Below are 18,815 nucleotides of genomic sequence, written 5' to 3' on the forward strand. Positions count from 1 at the left end.
AATAGGTCACCTAGTCTCTCTGAGCTGTAGGTTCTTGCCCTGCAAAATTGGGATGAAGTTACCTACCCCATGGGCTCCCCAAGTGGTGCTGCTACTGCTGCTGCTGCTGCTACTGCTACTGCTGCGTCACTTCAGTCGTGTCCGACTCTGTGCGACCCCATAGACAGCAGCTCACCAGGCTCCCCCGTCCCTAGGATTCTCCAGGCAAGAACACTGGAGTGGGTTGCCATTTCCTTCTCCAATGCATGAAAGTGAAAAGTGAAAGTGAAGTCGCTCAGTCGTGTCCGACTCTTAGGCAAGAGTACTGGAGTGGGGTGCCATTGCCTTCTCTGTCAAGTGGTGCTAGTGGTAAAAAACAAAAACAAAACATGCCTTCCAGTGCAGGAGACCTAAGAAATGTGGGTTCAATCCCCGGATCGGGAAGATCCCCTGGAGAAGGAAATGGCAACCCATTCTAGTATTCTTGGGCTTCCCTGGTGACTCAGATGGTAAAGAATCTGCCTGCAATGTGGGAGACCTGAGTTCGATCCCTGGGTTGGGGAGATTCTCCTGGAGGAGGGCATGGCAACCCAGTATTCTTGCCTGGAGAATCTCATGGACAGAGGAGCCTGGCGGGCTGCAGTCCATAGGGTCGCAAAGACTAGAACACAACTGCAGTGACTTAGCACAGCACATAGCACTACCCACCCCACAGGACTCATGGAGAGGTCCAGTGAGATAGCATAGACAAGCACTGGTCACGTGGCATCACAGTAAAATGTGAAGAATCTCTCCCCCTCACCTGCCTCCCCAACCTGCCTGTGCTCATTCTCTTAGACCAGTACAGAGCACCAACCCAAAGTGGGAGAGATGTGACATGCCAACCACCTCTCTCTCTTTCCTTCATATGCCTACCCTCTGGCCCTTCCCCTTTGTTTCATTATCATCAGACTTGTGCTGTACAAAGCCTGTGACAGTGGACACCTTGTTAAACGGTCCCAGCTTTTCAGTTTCTCCCCCACACTTCCGTAGGCATGCTGAATGTATAGCCAGGCCTGTCCATGATAACCCCAATCTCAATTGCACAGTTCCATTCTTCCCATTAAGATGTCCTGAGAATTCCAGTTTATCAACATCCCAAACACATTTCCTGATTGCACTCATTCCCCAGAAGGGGAGTTTAAGACCAGGAAATATATGGTCTTACAAAACGGCCCTGACAATGGTAACCACACATACCACGAAAGGGAATGTCTGTTCCCTTTCCAGTTCACAGGTCCTGATTTTTGGTCTAGAAAATACCATAACCAACCAACAGAAGTCACGTGAAACGCACATGTCAGACAGAACACCCCTGCAATAAGATTCTGTGAGAGCCCACCACTGCCTATGATTGAAAATTCAGATTCTTCCCTTGTAATTTTTTTTTTTAATTTCTTTTGCTTGTTGGGTTTGAGAATGGACTGAAGGCCACATGAGTCTTGTTGCTTTTGGATGTGAAATGAGGACAAGGATAAAAATGTATTTGGCACAGATATACACACACAATTCATTCTCTGTGTAATTTTGAAGACTACTTTTTTCACTTAACATTAGAGTAGATGGATTTTCTCTTGTCACCATTTTTTTTTCTTTGTAAAGTATGACCTGACCAAATTCAAGATGATGTCTGTCATTGGCAATGATGAAGGTGGGGTGAGGATGGAGAGAGCAGATGCCCAAGGAGGACTTAGTGTGGTGGAATATCTTCTATCTTAAACTTGATGATGGGAAGATTTCTTTGAATGTCTTAAATATTGCATAACACAATGGAAATTCTTGCACCAGTAGTGAATGCTTACTGAACATTTCATTCTGCCAATGTATTATAATTTACTCGCTTTAAAACTCACCTCCCTGCTGTTATCGGATATTTGTAACTTTCAACACTGGACTCTTAAATAATGTAGTTCTACTAAACATCTTTGCATATCAAGTTTGGTCTGCATTTTAGCTTGTTTTCTTAAGGGCATATTTATAGGATTGAATTATTGGGTCGAAGAATATGGCTGTAATGAGCGCCTGTTGCCAGACTACCTTTGGGCAAGGTTGCACGAGTTTGGATTATCACTGACCTTGTGTCCATTCCACTTTACCTCACCAGCACCGAGTGCTGTCATTTATGCGTATGTGTGTATTTGCTACTTCGGTCAGCAAATATTTGTTTCTAATGGTTTGACTTTGTCTCTTTGATTACCAGTGAGTTTGAATATTATACCTTATAAGAATTTTTCTGTGTTAGTTGCTCAGTCGTGTCTTTGCCACCCTGTGGACTATAAACCACCAGGCTTCTCTGCCAGGGCTTTTCCCAGGTGAGAATAATGGAGTGGGTAGCCATTCTCTTCTCTAGGGGATCTTCCTGACCCAGGGATTGAACCTGGGTCTCCTGTACTGCAGGCAGATTCTTTACTGTCTGAGCCACCTATTGGAATTTAAAGGATTATTGCACTGATGTGTATGAGCACAGGTTTTGCAGACTGGATCATATGTGGGGCCTGTGTGGGAGGTCTTATTTGTATGGGAGGGGGGACCACAGACAGCAAACAAGCAGCCCGTTGCCTGCCAGGTGGAAAGCAGCCGTGCATCTAGCCCTTTGTCTCCTCACAGTGCCGCCAAGCTCCTGGACAAGACCCCGTTCTCGGTCAGTAATCCGAACCCGCTGCTTCCTTCGCCCGCCAGCCTCCAGCTGGCCCAGCTGCAAGCTCAGCTCACCCTCCACCGGTTGAAGCTGGCACAGACAGCCGTCACCAACAACACCGCGGCTGCCACGGTCCTCAACCAAGTCCTCTCCAAAGTGGCCATGTCCCAGCCTCTCTTCAACCAGCTGCGGCATCCATCCATGATCAGCGCCCCCCACGGCCACACTGGGGTGCCCCAACACGCGGCCACCGTGCCCAGCACCCGCTTTCCCTCTAACGCACTCGCCTTCTCACCCCCTGGCCAGATGCGAGGCCCAGGGCCCACGGTGAGCCTTCCCAGCCAGCCCCCCAACGCCATGGTGATGCACCCCTTCATGCCTCAGACCCCCACCCAGCCAGCGGTCATCCTGGGCCTTGGAAAGACTGGGCCCGCGCCCGCTGCTGCAGGGTTCTACGAATATGGCAAAGCCAACTCTGGCCAGGCATATGGTTCTGAAACCGATGGTCAGCCCGGCTTCCTGCCAGCCTCGGCTGCTACCTCGGGCAGCGTGACCTACGAAGGGCACTACAGCCACTCAGGACAAGATGGCCAGGCTGCCTTTCCCAAGGACTTCTATGGACCCAGTGCCCAAGGGTCGCAGGTGGCAGGTGGATTTGTGGCTGAGCCGGCTGGGGCCTTGAAAGGCGAGGTGGGTCCCCTGCTGCAGGGTCCAAACAGCCAGTGGGAGAGCCCCCATGGGTTCTCTGGCCAGAGCAAGCCTGATCTTGCGGCAGCCCCCAGCCTGTGGCCCCCTCCCCCTGGCCAGCCCTATGAGCTGTATGACCCTGAGGAGCCCACACCAGACAGAACCCCTCCTTCCTTTGGGGGTCGGCTCAACAACAGCAAACAGGGCTTCAGCGGAGCCCGGAGGCGGGCCAAGGAGGAGCAGGCAGTGCTGTCCCTGCGGCCCCTGCAAGCGCACGAGCTGAATGACTTCCACGGTGTGGCCCCCCTCCACCTGCCGCACGTCTGTAGCATCTGCGACAAGAAGGTGTTTGATCTGAAGGTGAGTCATCTGAGACCGGCTGGGAGCTCCAGCTGGAGCCTGGGGGAGCCGGCCACCACAACCCAACCCTTGCTGTTCACGGGCTAAGAACTGTGACACTTGGGGGTTGGGTGACAGGATCTTGCCATAGCTACCCTTGATTAAAATCCTTGGTATTAGAACCAACAGGAATTTCAGAAGTGTATCAGGGCCAGTCTCTTGCTTTAAGGCAAGTAAGAGAGTCTTACTTGTATTTATAGATGAGAGAGTCAAGGTGAGTGGGGATCAAGGGACCCAACCTGGGTTATGAAAAAGGGACTCAGGAATTAGAGCCTCTGCCTCCTTGAAAAGGGCTTTTCTCTGTAGAGCACCAGGAAGCTTGAGAGTCTATGTTCCTTGAGAACATACATTGTACTGAGTACAAACAGAGAAAAACTTAGCAGAATTTTGAGTCAGACAAGAAAGTCATTCTCAGATGGGACCTAGACAGATTATTATAGAGGGGCTTCAGCTTCTCCATCTGCAGAATGGAGGTAGAGCCTCATGGCACCTTCCCAGCGCTTGGAAAGTGCTTTGGGCCCCTGCAAACAAAAGCCCATGGTAGTATAAATTTCCCCCTAAAATGTATTGCTGATGCAGTAAAATATTCCAAAGCAATAATAATTACAGTTAGCATACTCTTTGTCTGTGTCAGCAATAACTCTCCAAGAGAGACACTATTATTATACCCATTTTACAGATGCAAAGACTGAGGCCCAGAGAGATGAAATGATTTGTCCAGGACCCCATAGTCAGAAAGTGGTGGAGTGGAGATTCAGATGTGGGTCTGACCCTCCCAGAGCCTGTGCCTCTTAAGCACTGAGCTGTACAGCCTCTTGTCTCTTGTCCTGTCTGCAGAGCGCAATAATCCCTGTTTAGTGTGTGTCCCACCACGGTGTGTCTTTCACCTCTGCTGGGTCATGTCATCCAAATGCATCCCAGTCACTCTGGTGGGACATACCTTCTCACCTCCATCTCTGAAGGGGGTCTGGCTAATACAGGAGGGGATGGAGGATTGAGCCTTTTCTAGGGCTTTCCACCTGCCGGCTTCTCCTATAGAAATTCATCGGTGGGACCAAGGGCCCACTGAGACGGGAAGAGGGAATCAGACTTGTGAATCTGGGCTCCTGTCTGAGATAGACTTGGGATATGCAGGTGGATGCTGGTGGGGTGAGGGCTGGGTAGGGTGGCAGGAGCGGGCCGGGGAGGAGCCTGGATGGTGGGGGAGGAAGGGAGGGAGATGCGCCTGCGGGGTTGGTCCAGCGATTGGGTGCTCTGCGCTCCCTGTGTTTAGGAGGAAGCCCGCACTCATCCATTGCCTTCCCGTGGACTCAGTTCTACTTCGGTCATTTTTCTCTCCTTCTGGCCTAGGACTGGGAGCTGCATGTAAAAGGGAAACTACATGCTCAGAAATGCCTGCTCTTCTCTGAAAAGTAAGTGCTGTCCAGGAGGACAGGTCCTTGCATGTGCTCAGCAAGCCTTCATCTAGCTGTGTGCTTTGCCCCATTCTTGCTGGGAAAACAGAGGACAAAACAAGCCAACCCCTGTGCTCAAGGAGCTTATACTTAATGACAGGGGGTGACAGATGACACACTAGTGAGGTATGTGTTGGGGTGGTGAAAAAGTTCTTTTGAGTTTTTCCATGACATCATACAGAAGAACCCAAACGAACTTTTTGGCCAACCCAGTAGCATCTCTGGCGGTAAATGCTAATGAGAAAACAGAAAACAGCATCAGGGCAGAGAGAGAGAGAGACTGTGTGTGTGTGTGTGTGTGTGTGTGTGTGTGTGTGTGTGTACGTACGTATGTGTGTGTGCATTCACTCACAGGGGCTGCTGGCAGGGAGACCTCACTGAAGACATACCAGGAGGGTGTGGAATGAGCCATGACTGCCTGGGGGACCGGCACTCCCGGCAGAAGGAATAGCTACTTTGAAGACCCTGGTGTGGTCCAGGGTTGCTCAGCAGCATCAATGTGAACAGTGCAGAGTACCTGAGGGGAAGAGCCAGGGAAGTCATGGGGCCCCATCCTGAGCACTTTGGCTCCTCGAGAGGACTTTTAACTTTTGATCTGAGTGCAGCTGGAGCCCTGGAGGGCTGAGCAGATGAGGGATGTGCTCTGGCTTCATTGATTGGGACCCCAGCTGCCATGCTGAGAATTCAAGTGGTAGGGGGCAGAGGCAGATACCTGGAGACCGATGTCGAGGGTGTTGTAGACACCCACACAGAAAAGAGGAGCTCTGGCCCGGGGAAGTAGAGTAGAAGATGGGGTTAAGCATTTAGAAATGAGCTCATTCAAAAGGCCTCTCTTTCTTATTTACAATAACCAAAAGGTAGAAAGCAACCTAAATGTCCAGGCTAGATGAATGGATGAACACATGTGGTCTATGTTTACGGTGGAATATCGTTCAGCCTTCAAAAGAAAGGGATTTCTTACATGTGCAACAACATGGGTGGAGGTTATGCTAAGTGAGATAAGCCAGTCACAAAAGGAAAAATGCTGTATGATTCCACTTACAGGAGAGAACTCGGATTCATGGAGACATAAAATAGAATGGAGGCTGCCGGGGCTGGAAGAGGGATTTGGGGAGTTAGTGGTGAATGGGTAGAGAATTTCAGTTTTACAAGGTAGAGTTCTTCTGGAGCTGGATGGTGGTGATGGTGGCCAAACAATGTGAATGTAGTTAATGTTACTGAACTGTACACTTAAAAATGGTTAAGATAGTAAGTTTTAGGTTCAGTTCAGTTCAATTCAGTGGCTCAGTCGTGTCCGGCTCTTTGCAACCCATGAACCACAGCACGCCAGGCCTCCCTGTCCATCACCAACTCCCGGAGTTTACTCATGTCCATTGAGTCAGTGATGCCATCCAACCATCTCGTCCTGTGTTGTTCCCTTCTCCTCCTGCCCTCAATCTTTCCCAGCATCAGGGTCTTTTCCAGTGAGTCAGCTCTTCGCATCAGGTGGCCAAAGTATTGGAGTTTCAGCTTCAACATCATTCCTTCCAAAGAACACCCAGGACTGATCTCCTTTAGGATGGACTGGTTGGATCTCCTTGCAGTCCAAGGGGCTCTAAAGAGTCTTCTCGAACACTACAGTTCAAAAGCATCAATTCTGTGCTCAGCTTTCTTTATGGTCCAACTCTCACATCCATACATGACCACTGGAAACACCATAGCCTTGACTAGCAGGCGTTTGTTGACAAAGTAATGTCTCTGCTTTTTAATATGCTGTCTAGGTTGGTCATAACTTTCCTTCCAAGGAGTAAGCGTCTTTCAATTTCATGGCTGCAGTCACCATCTGCAGTGATTTTGGAGCCCAAAAGCATAAAGTCAGCCACTGTTTCCCCATCTATTTGCCATGAAGTGATGGGACCAGATGCCATGATCTTAGTTTTAGGTTATTAACACAATTTTAAAAATTGATTTTAAAAAACCATTTCTTTTCTGGTTCCCCATCATTTTATTATGGTAAAATTCACATAAGATTCGCCATAGTAACCATGTTAAAGTATACAATTCAGTGCTACTTAACACATTCACAAAGTTGTGTAAATAGGACGACTCTCTAGTTCCACATTTTCTTCACTTCCAGGGAAACCCATACCTGTTAGGTAGTCACTGCGCATCCCCTTCCCCACCCCCAGCCCCTGGGGACCACTAATCTGCTTTCTATCCCCATGGATATGCTGCTTCTAGACATTTTATATAAATAGACTCAGATAATATGTGACCTTTTGTGGCTTTTTTCACTTCGCATAATATTTTCAGTGCAACCCACATTGTAGCATATGCAGCCTTTATATGGTTGAATAATATTCATATATATAAAAACATTTCGCTTATCCATTCAACTTCTGATCTATATTTGGGGTGTTTCTACCTTTGGGATGTTATGAATAGGGCTGCTGTGAACATTTGTGTACAAGTTTTGGTTTGAACATCCGTTTTCTACCCTTTGGGGTCTGAGTGTCTTAATGAAATTTCTGGGTCACATGGCAATTCTTTGTCTAACCTACTGAGTAACCAGTTCCCCTTTCTCACCCCCTCCAGCGCTGGTGTGCGGTGTGTCCTCGGTCCTGCAGAGGGAACACTGTGTGGCTCTCCCAACAGCACAGCCGTTTATAACCCCGCTGGGACGGAAGGTGAAGAGGGGCCCACGGGTCAGCAGCTTGAAGCAGAAAGCAGTTTCCCAAAGGCTTCTTTCCTTTTTTTTTTTAAGATTTTTTTTTTTATGTGGACCATTTTTAAAGTCTTTATTAAATTTGTTGCAGTACTGCTTCTGTCTTATGTTTTGGTTTTTTGGCCGAGAAGCATGTGGGATGTTAGCTCCTCAACCAGGGCTTGAACCCAACCCCCCTGCATTGGAAGGCCAAGGCTTAACAACTGGACTGCCAGGGAAGCCCCCTCCCAAAGGCTTCTTGTGCCTCATCTTTACTAACCAAATGTCCCCGATGTGCCCTCCTTAGACGTCTGTAAAGCAAACAGATCCCAAGATGCTAAGAGGCGTTGGACTTGCTCTCTGGGCTCTTTGATGTTTTCTACGTGTTTTAGACCTAAAGCTTTGCTGGTTATCAGCACACTCAGAAGTATAATCATGCCAACCACTAATCACTATATTAAAAGGGAATTTTCACTTTTCCCTTCCCACTTCTGTCCTGATAATGACTTTTGGGGGGGTGGGGGTTAACCCAGTTATTTATTATTATGTTTGCCTTACAACTTTTAAACATTTCTTTTGAATGATTTATTTCAAGAAAGAAAAGCTAACTTTAATTATTTTTAAAAAGAACATTTGGCCAAAAAGTCATTGTTATTTTTAAATAGGGGGGGAATGACTCTTGCACATATCCATAAACAAGGACTTCTGAAGGTCAAGGAAATGACTGGGTTTTCACTTGATTTTGTGTAATTTACCATTCAGATTACTCCTCAAACCTTGGAACGTCATACGCGGCCATTCCTGCGAGGTCGTTTACCCAGTCAAGTCCCGCGTTCCCTTCAGCTTCCCCAGGGACAAATGTGAGTACAGAAGCGTTTTCTCCGTTGTCTCTCGTCATCATCGAAGCATTTTTACCACCTTCTCTGCCTGGGTGTAGAGGTGCAGAGGAGGCTGGGTGAAGCAGGTACAGATGGCGCTTAGTGAGGGGCAGGAAAGCAGAGGTCAGTGTTTAATTCAGTCCAACTGGGGTTGAAACACACAGATTAAAAGTCTGACTTAATTTCTTCAAATTGAAAGCACTCAAAGACTTTCTAGCATTCGGTCCTGGTTTAGAAAAAAATAAGTTTGAGGTCTGTGTGTGTGTTTGTGTGTTGTGTGTTTTCTAGCACTTTGACATTTTATTGAAGTGGACCGTTTCCTTTGAGTGGGTAATTCTGAAACTTGAACAGAAAGAGAAAATGTGTTTTAAAAGTAGGGACTCGTTGCGCATGGTTATTTTTGGCTCCTTGGGGAAATGGTGACATCTGCATAACGCTTTTTTTAGTTGTGTTTGTGTTCCTTCTTCTCTGCAGTGTGCACTTTGGTCCCAAAGCTCTAAGGGCTCATCCCTCTTTTTTCCACCAATTGTGACAACTTGCTCTCCCCACTTGCTTCTCCCACTCCCAGGAGCTACCCAGCTTCCTTTCCTCCCTGGGAAATGCGTGGAAGGCGATGAGCCACAGAGCCCCCCATAAAGCGAATTTGTTGTTGTTTATTCGCTAGGTCGTATCTTTCTCTTTCTGACTCTGTGAACTATTATATACCAGACTCCCCTGTCCTCCACTGTCTCCCGGAATTTGCTCAAATTCATGTCTATTGAGTCGGTGATGCTATCTAACCGCCTCATCCTCTGCGTCTGACCGAACCCTGCTTGAGGCCGAGTGTCTGTGTGGTTTTGCCTGAATCTGTGGGGTGTTTTTTTTTTTTTTTTTTCCAGTTTGTCATGTGAGCAGCTGCAGGCTCTTTCTTCTCCAGCTCAGGAGAGCCAGTCTCCCCACATCCCATCCTCTCCACGCATCAGGGCATTGGAGCAAAGCTTGGGAAGAGCACGCTGAGATGTTTAGGTTTAGACCCTGGGTGCTGAGTGAGTGGGGAGGTGAGGAAGTTCATGATGAGAAGCGAGGCCTGCTTGGACCGCAATTTCTATTTGTTTGTGTTTCGGGGAGAAGTGCTTCAAGGGGGCGCCCCTGTCTGCAGCCCATGTTTTGGTGAGAGAGAACGTTGTGGTTTCTCTCTGCAGTCTTCAGATGGAAAGCCACGCCTGGTCAGCGGCAGTGTTGGGTCAGTCCCAGGAGAGAGGGTGGGTTCAGTGAACCTGTCGTTTGTCTTTGAGTCAGACGCCAGATTCCATGACCTCGTGTCCAATGCAGGCGCTGGCAGCTCTGGCACGGCTCCCACCCCAGGGCCTGTTTCCCACACTGTGGACCATGGAGCCAGCTCTCTGCCCACTCTGAGACCCCAGCACTGAGCAGAAGGGGCTGTGACCCAGGTGGGGGAGGCAGGACTGGGGGTCAGGTGGGCCAGGGATCTGGACACAGGAAAGACAGACTATGTCAGATGAGCCCTTTGTAAAGGGGCAGGGGCTGAGTGGGGCGAGGAGAGAAGGACACCTCTGTGTCGGCCTGTGCCTTAGCCACATCCTCCGGCCCCAACCAGTGAACCGCAGGGCCAGAGCCCAGGTTCAAGTCCCAGGTCTGGAGCCCGCCACTGTGTGGCCTCAGACAAGTCACTTTACTTCTGGGAGACTCCTTTTCCTCAAGTTGGGCAAATACTCCCCTGATAATGACTTTTGAAGTTGGGTTTCCATTTTGGCTTGTGAGCCTTCTGATGACGCCACTGATCTTGGAGCATCTTTGTGGCCGTTTGAGCACTGTCTTCTGATTCGATGGTCTGAGTGGTAAGGTGGGCGTGAGGCTCAGGGCAGACCAGTGTTGTCCTGCCCTTGTGAAGGTCAAAGGAGACCATGTCGGTGACAAGGATTAGTGAACCGTGCAGCGTGTGAGCAGTAATAATGGCTGGTATTGAGCACAAGACCATTTAACCTGTTGTGGGGAAACCCGTGCTATGGTCAGACAAACCTGTGCTCTGTCTGCTGGCCGTGTGACTAGGGGCTGGTCTCAGGGTCAGCATTCCTTCTGCGCGACTCTGTCTGGGAATCCCTCTAGTCCCGTCTGCTCCCCCTGAGAAGCTGAGAGTTCCCACGGAAGGGCTTTACCCAGGCAGGGGGCAGACACCAGCAATGTGCTGACTCGTGATCATTTGTGAGTACAGCTTCCTCTGGATGCCTAGAGACAGGGCGTTCATCTGGCTTGAGCCTGAGAAGCAGCGCAAGAAACATTTTGCTTTCTGTGCTGTGGCAGCAGAAAGGTGATGGAAAGCCCAGACATAGTCAGATGATAATCACAATAGCTGTTATTATATGGTGCTCAATACTCTCTTAGAGTTTTTGTATGTATTAACTCATTTAATCCCCTAGACAACCCTGTGAGGTGAGGAAACTGAGGCACAGAGAGACTAAATTCCCTGCCTAAGGTCACTCAGCTGGTAAAGGGTCAGCCATGGGATTTGAACTCAGGGGACCTGGCTGTAGAAGCCTCACTTTTAACAACTAAGCCCTACCGCCCATCTCTGAGGTCTCTCCATCAGGATGATTCTCTCCTTAGTACGTTTCCCCGTGTCCCTCCCCAGCTTCCACTCCACAAGCTGCTTAGCAGGCTCTCAGGCTGTCTTGGGAGTGATGAGGTCTCCTTGGGCCTCAGTCAGCAGCTGCCGTGGAGCAAAAGGTGAAGAGGCCGTCAGACCTGGCAGCCGAATTCTTCGGCACCGTGACGGGGTCTCCCAAGATGAACCCAGACGTTTGGAGGCATTTGTACACGCTCAGTGGAGGCAAAGAGGTGTCATCTGACGATTTTATCGTTGTAAGTTGTGAAGTCTCTTTGGTCACATGAGCTTCCCAAGGATATTTGGGGGACAAGGACAGAGTTTGCTCCAGCTGGTCCCTGCAGCATCAGAGCCGGTTCATCCTTCTGATCCTCTTGTTGCCGTTTCTGACAAATGCAATCAAATGTAGGTGTGTTTCTTTAGAAAAACCTGAAATCCAAAATTATTGACTTGTGAAGACAAGCCAAGAAATATGTTGAATCCGCTACTGAAAAATACTCTGCAAGGCTCCTTATGTAGTGCTAGAGTCCCTCAGAGGAATTATTGATTCTTTTTCTGTCTGCAGTTGCTGGTCTCCAAAGATAAGCAGATGCACCAAGGGGTGGTTAATCTGTTACTGAAGGGCACTTTTTTCAGGCTCCATGAGTGCCTAGAGAGCTCCTTTTGCATACGTACATCTATTGTGTTTCCTGCTTACATAATGTGTGCTTTTTGTGAAAACTCAAGCAGAAAAGAAATATTTAAAGAGGACACTGAAATTCCTCCCACTTTCCCCCCTTTCTGCCCCCATAGAGACCCGTGAAGGCTTTCGTGCCTTTTCCTCCAGAAGTGTTTTCCAGTTGAGTGCCCGGGCTTTTTCTGCCTGATTCCGCTTACATACATCTTTTCAGAAACACGTTTTGAGTAAAAGCAGGAACCACCAGGACTCGGCCACTTTCACATCAGTATTGTTTGTGGAGTAGAGAACAGTTCTTCCTTCTAAAAAGTGTGTGTTTTAATCACTCAGTCATGTCCAGCTTTTTGCGACACCATGGGCTATAGCCCGCCAGGCTCCTCTGTCCATGGAATTCTCCAGGCAAGAATACTGGAGTGGGTAGCCATTCGCTTCTTTGAGGGATCTTCCTGACTCAGGCAAAGAACCTGGGTCTCGTGCACTGCTGGCAGATTCTTTACTATTTGAGCCACCAGGGAAGCCCTCATCCTTCTAAAGCCCCCTGTTTTTAAGCAGGGAACAGCCACACGGGGTTCCATGGCGTGACGGAGGCTTCAGGGGGTATCTGAACTGCCACAAAATCTAAAATGACCACACAACCTGTCTACTGGCTGAATCTGCACTTACCTCAATTCGGTTAGCAATGCAAGCCATGCAAGCCTTTCCGTGTTTATTTCTGACAGAGATGGGGCACTGAAGTGACGGTTGCGTGCTCTGCTGAGGGTGGGTGATTTGTGCCTGTCCCTGGCCCCTCCCCTCCACCTCCAGGATCCCGGGAGAAGGGTGTTCACTTTCACTTAAGCTCCTGCCGTGTGAGGGAGCAGAGGCGCTTTATCCTTGGCTGCCTGAGTCGTCATAAACAGAGTAGTCAGGTTTCTGCAAGGGGCCATAGGGGCCTTCTCAGCCTGTAAATAGTCTTCTTGTGCCTGCCTGAGATGCACTTTGCCTGCTGACTGTCCCATAAAGTCACTTTGCAGTTTGCACAGACACCTTAGAGTTCATTCAGTAGTGCTAGTGCCTCAGATGGGGCTTCCCCGGCTGGGGACGATATGTATTGTTTTCACGGTTTCTTTCTCACTAGAACCTTGCTCACCAGAAAATGTGTGTAAATAAAGAAACCGAGGCACAGGGAAATAGAAATGCTGTGAGAAGCCAGAGGTTTAAGTCATAGGTTGCCCCTCCGATTGCTGGCTGTTTCTAGAATACCTCTCTTTCCACCCCGGCCTCTAAGTTCCATGGCTCAGAGCACCCTGGTCTCCTGACCCCGCATAGACCATGAAGAGTAGTAACTGATGTGGCAAATACTCTTCCCCTCCTCCACCATTCCAGCTCTGTCCTTGCTCTTGACCCCTTGGCAAGGCTCACCTTGTGCATTTTCAAAGAGAGCAAAGAATGAAGAAGCAGAAGACCCGCATGGGTCTTTTTTTTTTTTTGCTTACAAATATGCATTTTTTTGTTGCTGCAAAAATAGTAAAATGATGTAAATGTTAAACAGTAACAGAAGTATACAGAATAGAAAATCCAACCCTGGAGCGAAAACTAAAGGTAAATGTCTTCAGCTATCACTGTCTGTCTCTAGCTAGGGTACCTGTGCAAATTTACTTACTATAAGTGTATACTTGGGGGGAAATCAGATCATGTTGTATTGTCTATAGTGGGACTTGGTTTTTTCAATGTCTGCATGGTATGTTCAAAATCAACCCCATGAGAACTAAACATTTTCCCTGTGTCTGTCCTCAGGTATGTTTAGCACAAACCCAGCAGAGGCCCACACACTGTGTGCCAGGTGAAATTAGGTCACACCTAGAGGAGATGAGGCTGGAGCAGAGAAAATGGTTTATTGAAGATCACCTCTATATTATAACTCTTAAAAGCAGATTGAGAGACTTCTCTCACCCTGGGGGCCTCTTGCCCAGAGCCACATTGTTATGACAGCTCTGTTAATTATTGAAACTGGGTCTGTTCTTTGAACTCATCTTCGAAGTCTGCTCCCTCTTGCATCAGAGGGCATTGAAAGGTCTCAGAATCTTCCTACACAAGTCTGCTCTTCTCACATTTCCACCCATCCATAAAAGATCTGCGAGGGACTGGAGAGGTCTTAGACCCGGTCGCATGAACCATTAGAAGCAGTGTCTGGTTTTGCTTTATTTATTTATGGCTGCGCTAGGTCCTCCTTTCTGTGCATGGGCTTTCACCAGTTGCTGTGAGTGGGGGCTACTCTATTATCGTTGTGATGTGCGGGGTTCTCATTGCGGTGGCTTCTCTTGTTGCAGAGCACAGGCTCTAGAGGATGCAGACTTCGGAAGTTGCAGCCTGTGGGGCTCAGTGGTTGAGGTGCATGGACTCTAGAGTGCAGGCTGAGTAGTTGCGGCACATGGGTTTAGTTGCCCTGAGGCATGTGGAGTCTTCCCCCACCACGGATCGAACCCATGTTCCCTGCACTGGCAGGTAGACTCTTAAACACTGGGCCACCAGGGAAGTCCAGAAGCAGCGTCTGGTTTTAAATGAGTGGCTGCAACCGATGAAAATGTACCCAGGGCCCTGACTGCACGTGGGGGCATGCCATGCCATGCTAGCTTGTGAACTGACTGGAGCATCCCCGGGCTGGTGAGGGATGATTGTGCCCTCAGGTTAGTAATGAAGACTTCAGTTACCACCCAGACACCTTAGCTCTCCTAGAGACTTGACCTTGGACTGGAAAGTTTCAAATGCACCTTGCGCCTGTGTGCCTCCCGGGAGAGCATTAGTGGGTGGGATGCTAGCAGAGCCCATCAACACCAGCCTCACGATTCTAAGTCCAGCTGCTGCTCTACCCCCCAGCACATCTTTTAAAATTTATTTTTGTAATTTCAAATTTTAATTTAATTTAGACTTACGGAAAAGTTGCAAGAACGATACAAGAACCCCCATATACCTTTTACTTAGATTCACTACATTTTTACATTTTGGCTGATGTACTTTATCATTCTTTCTCTGTGCCTCTCTGTCTCTCTGTATCATCTGTCCTTCCATCCATCTGTCTATCCATCCATCCAATGATCTATATGCATGTTTCTCCTGAACTATTGGAGTCACTGTACCTCTTCACCCATAACTACATCATCATGAATTTCCTAAGAACACAGACGTTCTCTTACATCATCATAGTACAGTTATATTTTTTTTCCTTGTCCAGTAGCATCATGTGTGTGCATGATAAGTCGCTTCAGTCATGTCCAACTCTTTGCAATCCAATGGACTGTAGCTTGCCAGGCTCCTCTGTCCATGGGATTTCCCAGGCAAGAATACTAGAGTGGGTTGCCATGCTCTCCTCCAGGAGATCTTCCTGACCCAAGGATCGAACCTGCGTCTGTCTCTTATGTCTGTTTCATTTGCAGGTAGATTCTTTACCCCTAGCACCACCCGGGAAGCCCAGCACATTCTTGAAGTGTCACAGGAAAGAAAGGAACAAATATTTATTTATAGAAGCTTGCTGACACCAGGCTTTGCATGAAGACACTTTATATAGTAGTACACTGTGGCATTTTTGTCCTATGGAATCAGTTTTTATTTTCCCTGTTTTATAGAGAAGCAAAATCAGCTTGGAGAAATTCAGTCCCTTGCTCGTGGTCGACACTGGAGAGCAGGAACACTGGAGACAGACCCAGGTCTGTCTTGATGCTCCTACTGCCCTGGCCCGAGTGCCTGGAGGCCGGAGGCACACAGCTGCTGTGTCTGTCCTCAGGGTGGTAGCAGGCCCCGTGTGTGTTTAGTTTATCTCAGTGTAGGATCTCAACTCCTCTCGTTCCTTCAGAAGGCACAGTCATTCAGGGGGGCAGACACATTGGCAAGGTGCTCCCTGCTGCGAGCTCACCCTCAGCTCTGTAAAGAGGAGACCAATACCAACACAGACAGGCCTGTCTGAAGGATGACGGTCCTTGTGCATGTATGCGTGCTGGAATGGCTGATCACCCAGAGTAGAAGACAGGCATTACATTCATTGGGCAGGGGGTGGAAAAGATGCAGGTTTCCTGTGTTTGCCCAGCACAGTTGGGGAAACTTATCATTATCCTGGGTCTTAGGCTTTAGCTTGGCAAGGCTTCTGAGACGAGTGGAATTTTAGAACGCTGAGCCACATAAGCATGGCTATTTTACATCTGGAAGGGACTTGAGACATATAGACGAACTCCCTCATACCCCACCCTGGGGAACTCACCCCGCAAAGAAAGGCTAGCTTGTCCTTGTCATGCCCCTAATCGGTAGCTGAGCTGGGTCTGAAATCCAGTCCTCTGTCTTCCAAGTTCAGGGTGTTTTTTTTTTAACTACATCAGAAAGTCTTGTGGTTTTTACAGCCCAGACTCTTTTAAATTATTCACTCCTACCTCAGGCAGCCCCTGTCCTGCATTTTATGTTTGGCAAAGTACTATTTGCCAAAGTACTTATATTAGTGAGTTTAGTGAGTAATTAACTAGTTACCCGTTTTTATTAAAGCAGATACATGAGTCACCCTTTCTCATCAGCCTAGAGATCTAACCAAAGGTTACCTTATTAGTAAAGAAACTCAAAGTATGATTTCAACTTGGGTTTTTTTAAATGTCAAAAGTAACCATCCTTCTTTAGGGGATGTATGTATACCTATAGCTGATTCACTTTGCTGCACAGCAGAAACTGACCCGGCAGTGTAAAACAACTATACTTCAACACACACACACACACACACACACACGCACGCACACACACACACTCCTTTCTTGATACATTATTACCTTCAAAGACCCTTCAGGACTTGGGCTCCTTAGAGAACCCAGGTTGGGAATAAGTGTACAACATTGTGCTGCCTGCTCCAGGGCACTCAGGGTTGTCTGCGATCCTGGTGAGCAGACTTTAGAAGTACCTCCTGGACCATATCCTCCCTTCCTCCCTCATCATTTAGATCTCCCATGGGACGTAAGGCAAATAATAGCCGTGTTTTATATGAACTGTTCAAGGATGGACTAGAGTGATTATACATATAACTCTATGCCCTTGATGAATCAAATATGATTTTGAACCTAATTAAGTTTAACAAAAAGATATTTTAGATCACTCACAGAATGTAGACTGAACTATATTAAATTGAATATTTGCAAAACAGTACAACACATAGAAAATGTTTCTAAGGACTTCCCCAGTGGTCCAGTGGTTAAGACTCTGCCTCCCAATGCAGGGGGTGCATCCATGAAATGTACTTTTTTTAATATGTAAATAGGTACTTTATTTTTAAATTTTTTTCAAAATGGACAACTTTTCATTGAGGTGCAGTTGATTTACAGTGTAGTATTAGTGTCAGGATGTGAGAGTTGGACTGTGAAGAAGGCTGAGGGCCAAAGAATTGATGCTTTTGAACTGTGGTGTTGGAGAAGACTCTTGAGAGTCCCTTGGACTGCAAGGAGATCCAACCAGTCCATTCTGAAGGAGATCAGCCCTGGGATTTCTTTGGAAGGAATGATGCTAAAGCTGAAACTCCAGTACTTTGGCCACCTGATGGGAAGAGTTGACTCATTGGAAAAGACTCTGATGCTGGGAGGGATTGGGGGCAAGAGGAGAAGGGGACGACAGAGGATGAGATGGCTGGATGGCATCACTGACTCGATGGATGTGAGTCTGGGTGAACTCCGGGAGTTGATGATGGACAGGGAGGCCTGGCGTGCTGCATTTCATGGGGTCGCAAAGAGTCGGACACGACTGAGTGACTGATCTGATCTGATCTGATCTGATTAGTGTCAGGTGTACAGCAAAGCCATTGTTTTATGTGTGTGTGTGTGTGTGTATATATATATTCTTTTCCAGACTTTTTCATTATAGGTTAAGATACTGAATATAGTTCCCTGTGCCATATAGTAGGTTCTTGATTTTTATCTGTTATATATATATAGTAGTGTATAAATCGGAGAAGGCAATGGCACCCCACTCCAGTACTCTTGCCTGGAAAATCCCATGGACGGAGGAGCCTGGTAGGCTGCAGTCCATGGGGTCGCTACAGTCGGACACGACTGAGCGACTTCGCTTTCACTTTTCACTTCCATGCATTGGAGAAGGAAATGGCAACCCACTCCAGTGTTCTTGCCTGGAGAATCCCAGGGACGGGGAGCCTGGTGGGCTGCCGTCTATGAGGTCGCACAGAGTCGGACACGACTGAAGCGACTTAGCATAGTGTATAAATGTTAATCTCAAACTCCTTATTTATCCCTCTGCCACTTTCCCCTTTGGTTGTCATAAATTTCTCTATGTCTGTGAGTCTGTTTCTGTTTTGTAAATGAGTTCCTTTGTATCATTTGTGTAGACTCCTCATTAAGTGATGCGAGACTTGTCTTTCTCTGACTCACCTCACTTAGTGTGATAGTCTCTAGGTGCATCCATGCTGCCGCAATGTACTTTTTAAATTTAAATGAAAACCTTAATCGAGACCCATGTATTTTGGCACCTTTGTAACCTGTCTGCAGCGTGACTTCATCTTGTTCTTAGGTGACCTGCAGCAGTGGAGGTGTTTATTTCTCAGAGGCAGGCTCTGCCCTCAGCAGCAGTTGCTGCACTAACCCTCAGATAAAAGCCTCTTGAGTTGCTTTTTTAATCTGCAGGAGACAATCGGGGAGGCGCTGGCCCTCATGCCCGGTCACTAGGCAACAGGACAGGCAAGGAGCTGGAGGGGCCCCGAACCTCCCTGCGTGTCTGCCGTGTGGTCTGAGCAAACATGAGCCCAAGCCGACCACAGCAGTCACGTGGACA

General features: G+C 47.9%; 1 protein-coding gene across 2 annotated transcripts in view; it reads left to right on the top strand.

The window, feature by feature from the left end:
- RBM20 (RNA binding motif protein 20) overlaps positions 1–18,815 on the top strand; it is a 196,861-nt gene that overhangs the window by 137,787 nt on the left and 40,259 nt on the right. For both annotated transcript variants that reach the window (XM_061403435.1, XM_061403436.1), the window contains exons 2-5: positions 2,626–3,703; positions 5,093–5,154; positions 7,771–7,862; positions 8,642–8,739. In XM_061403435.1, the coding sequence (XP_061259419.1) occupies positions 2,626–3,703; positions 5,093–5,154; positions 7,771–7,862; positions 8,642–8,739 (1,330 nt within the window). The remainder of the gene's footprint in view (positions 1–2,625; positions 3,704–5,092; positions 5,155–7,770; positions 7,863–8,641; positions 8,740–18,815) is intronic.

Source organism: Bos javanicus, chromosome 26 (genome assembly GCF_032452875.1).
Source record: "Bos javanicus breed banteng chromosome 26, ARS-OSU_banteng_1.0, whole genome shotgun sequence".
In the NCBI taxonomy this organism is placed as follows: domain Eukaryota; kingdom Metazoa; phylum Chordata; class Mammalia; order Artiodactyla; family Bovidae; genus Bos; species Bos javanicus.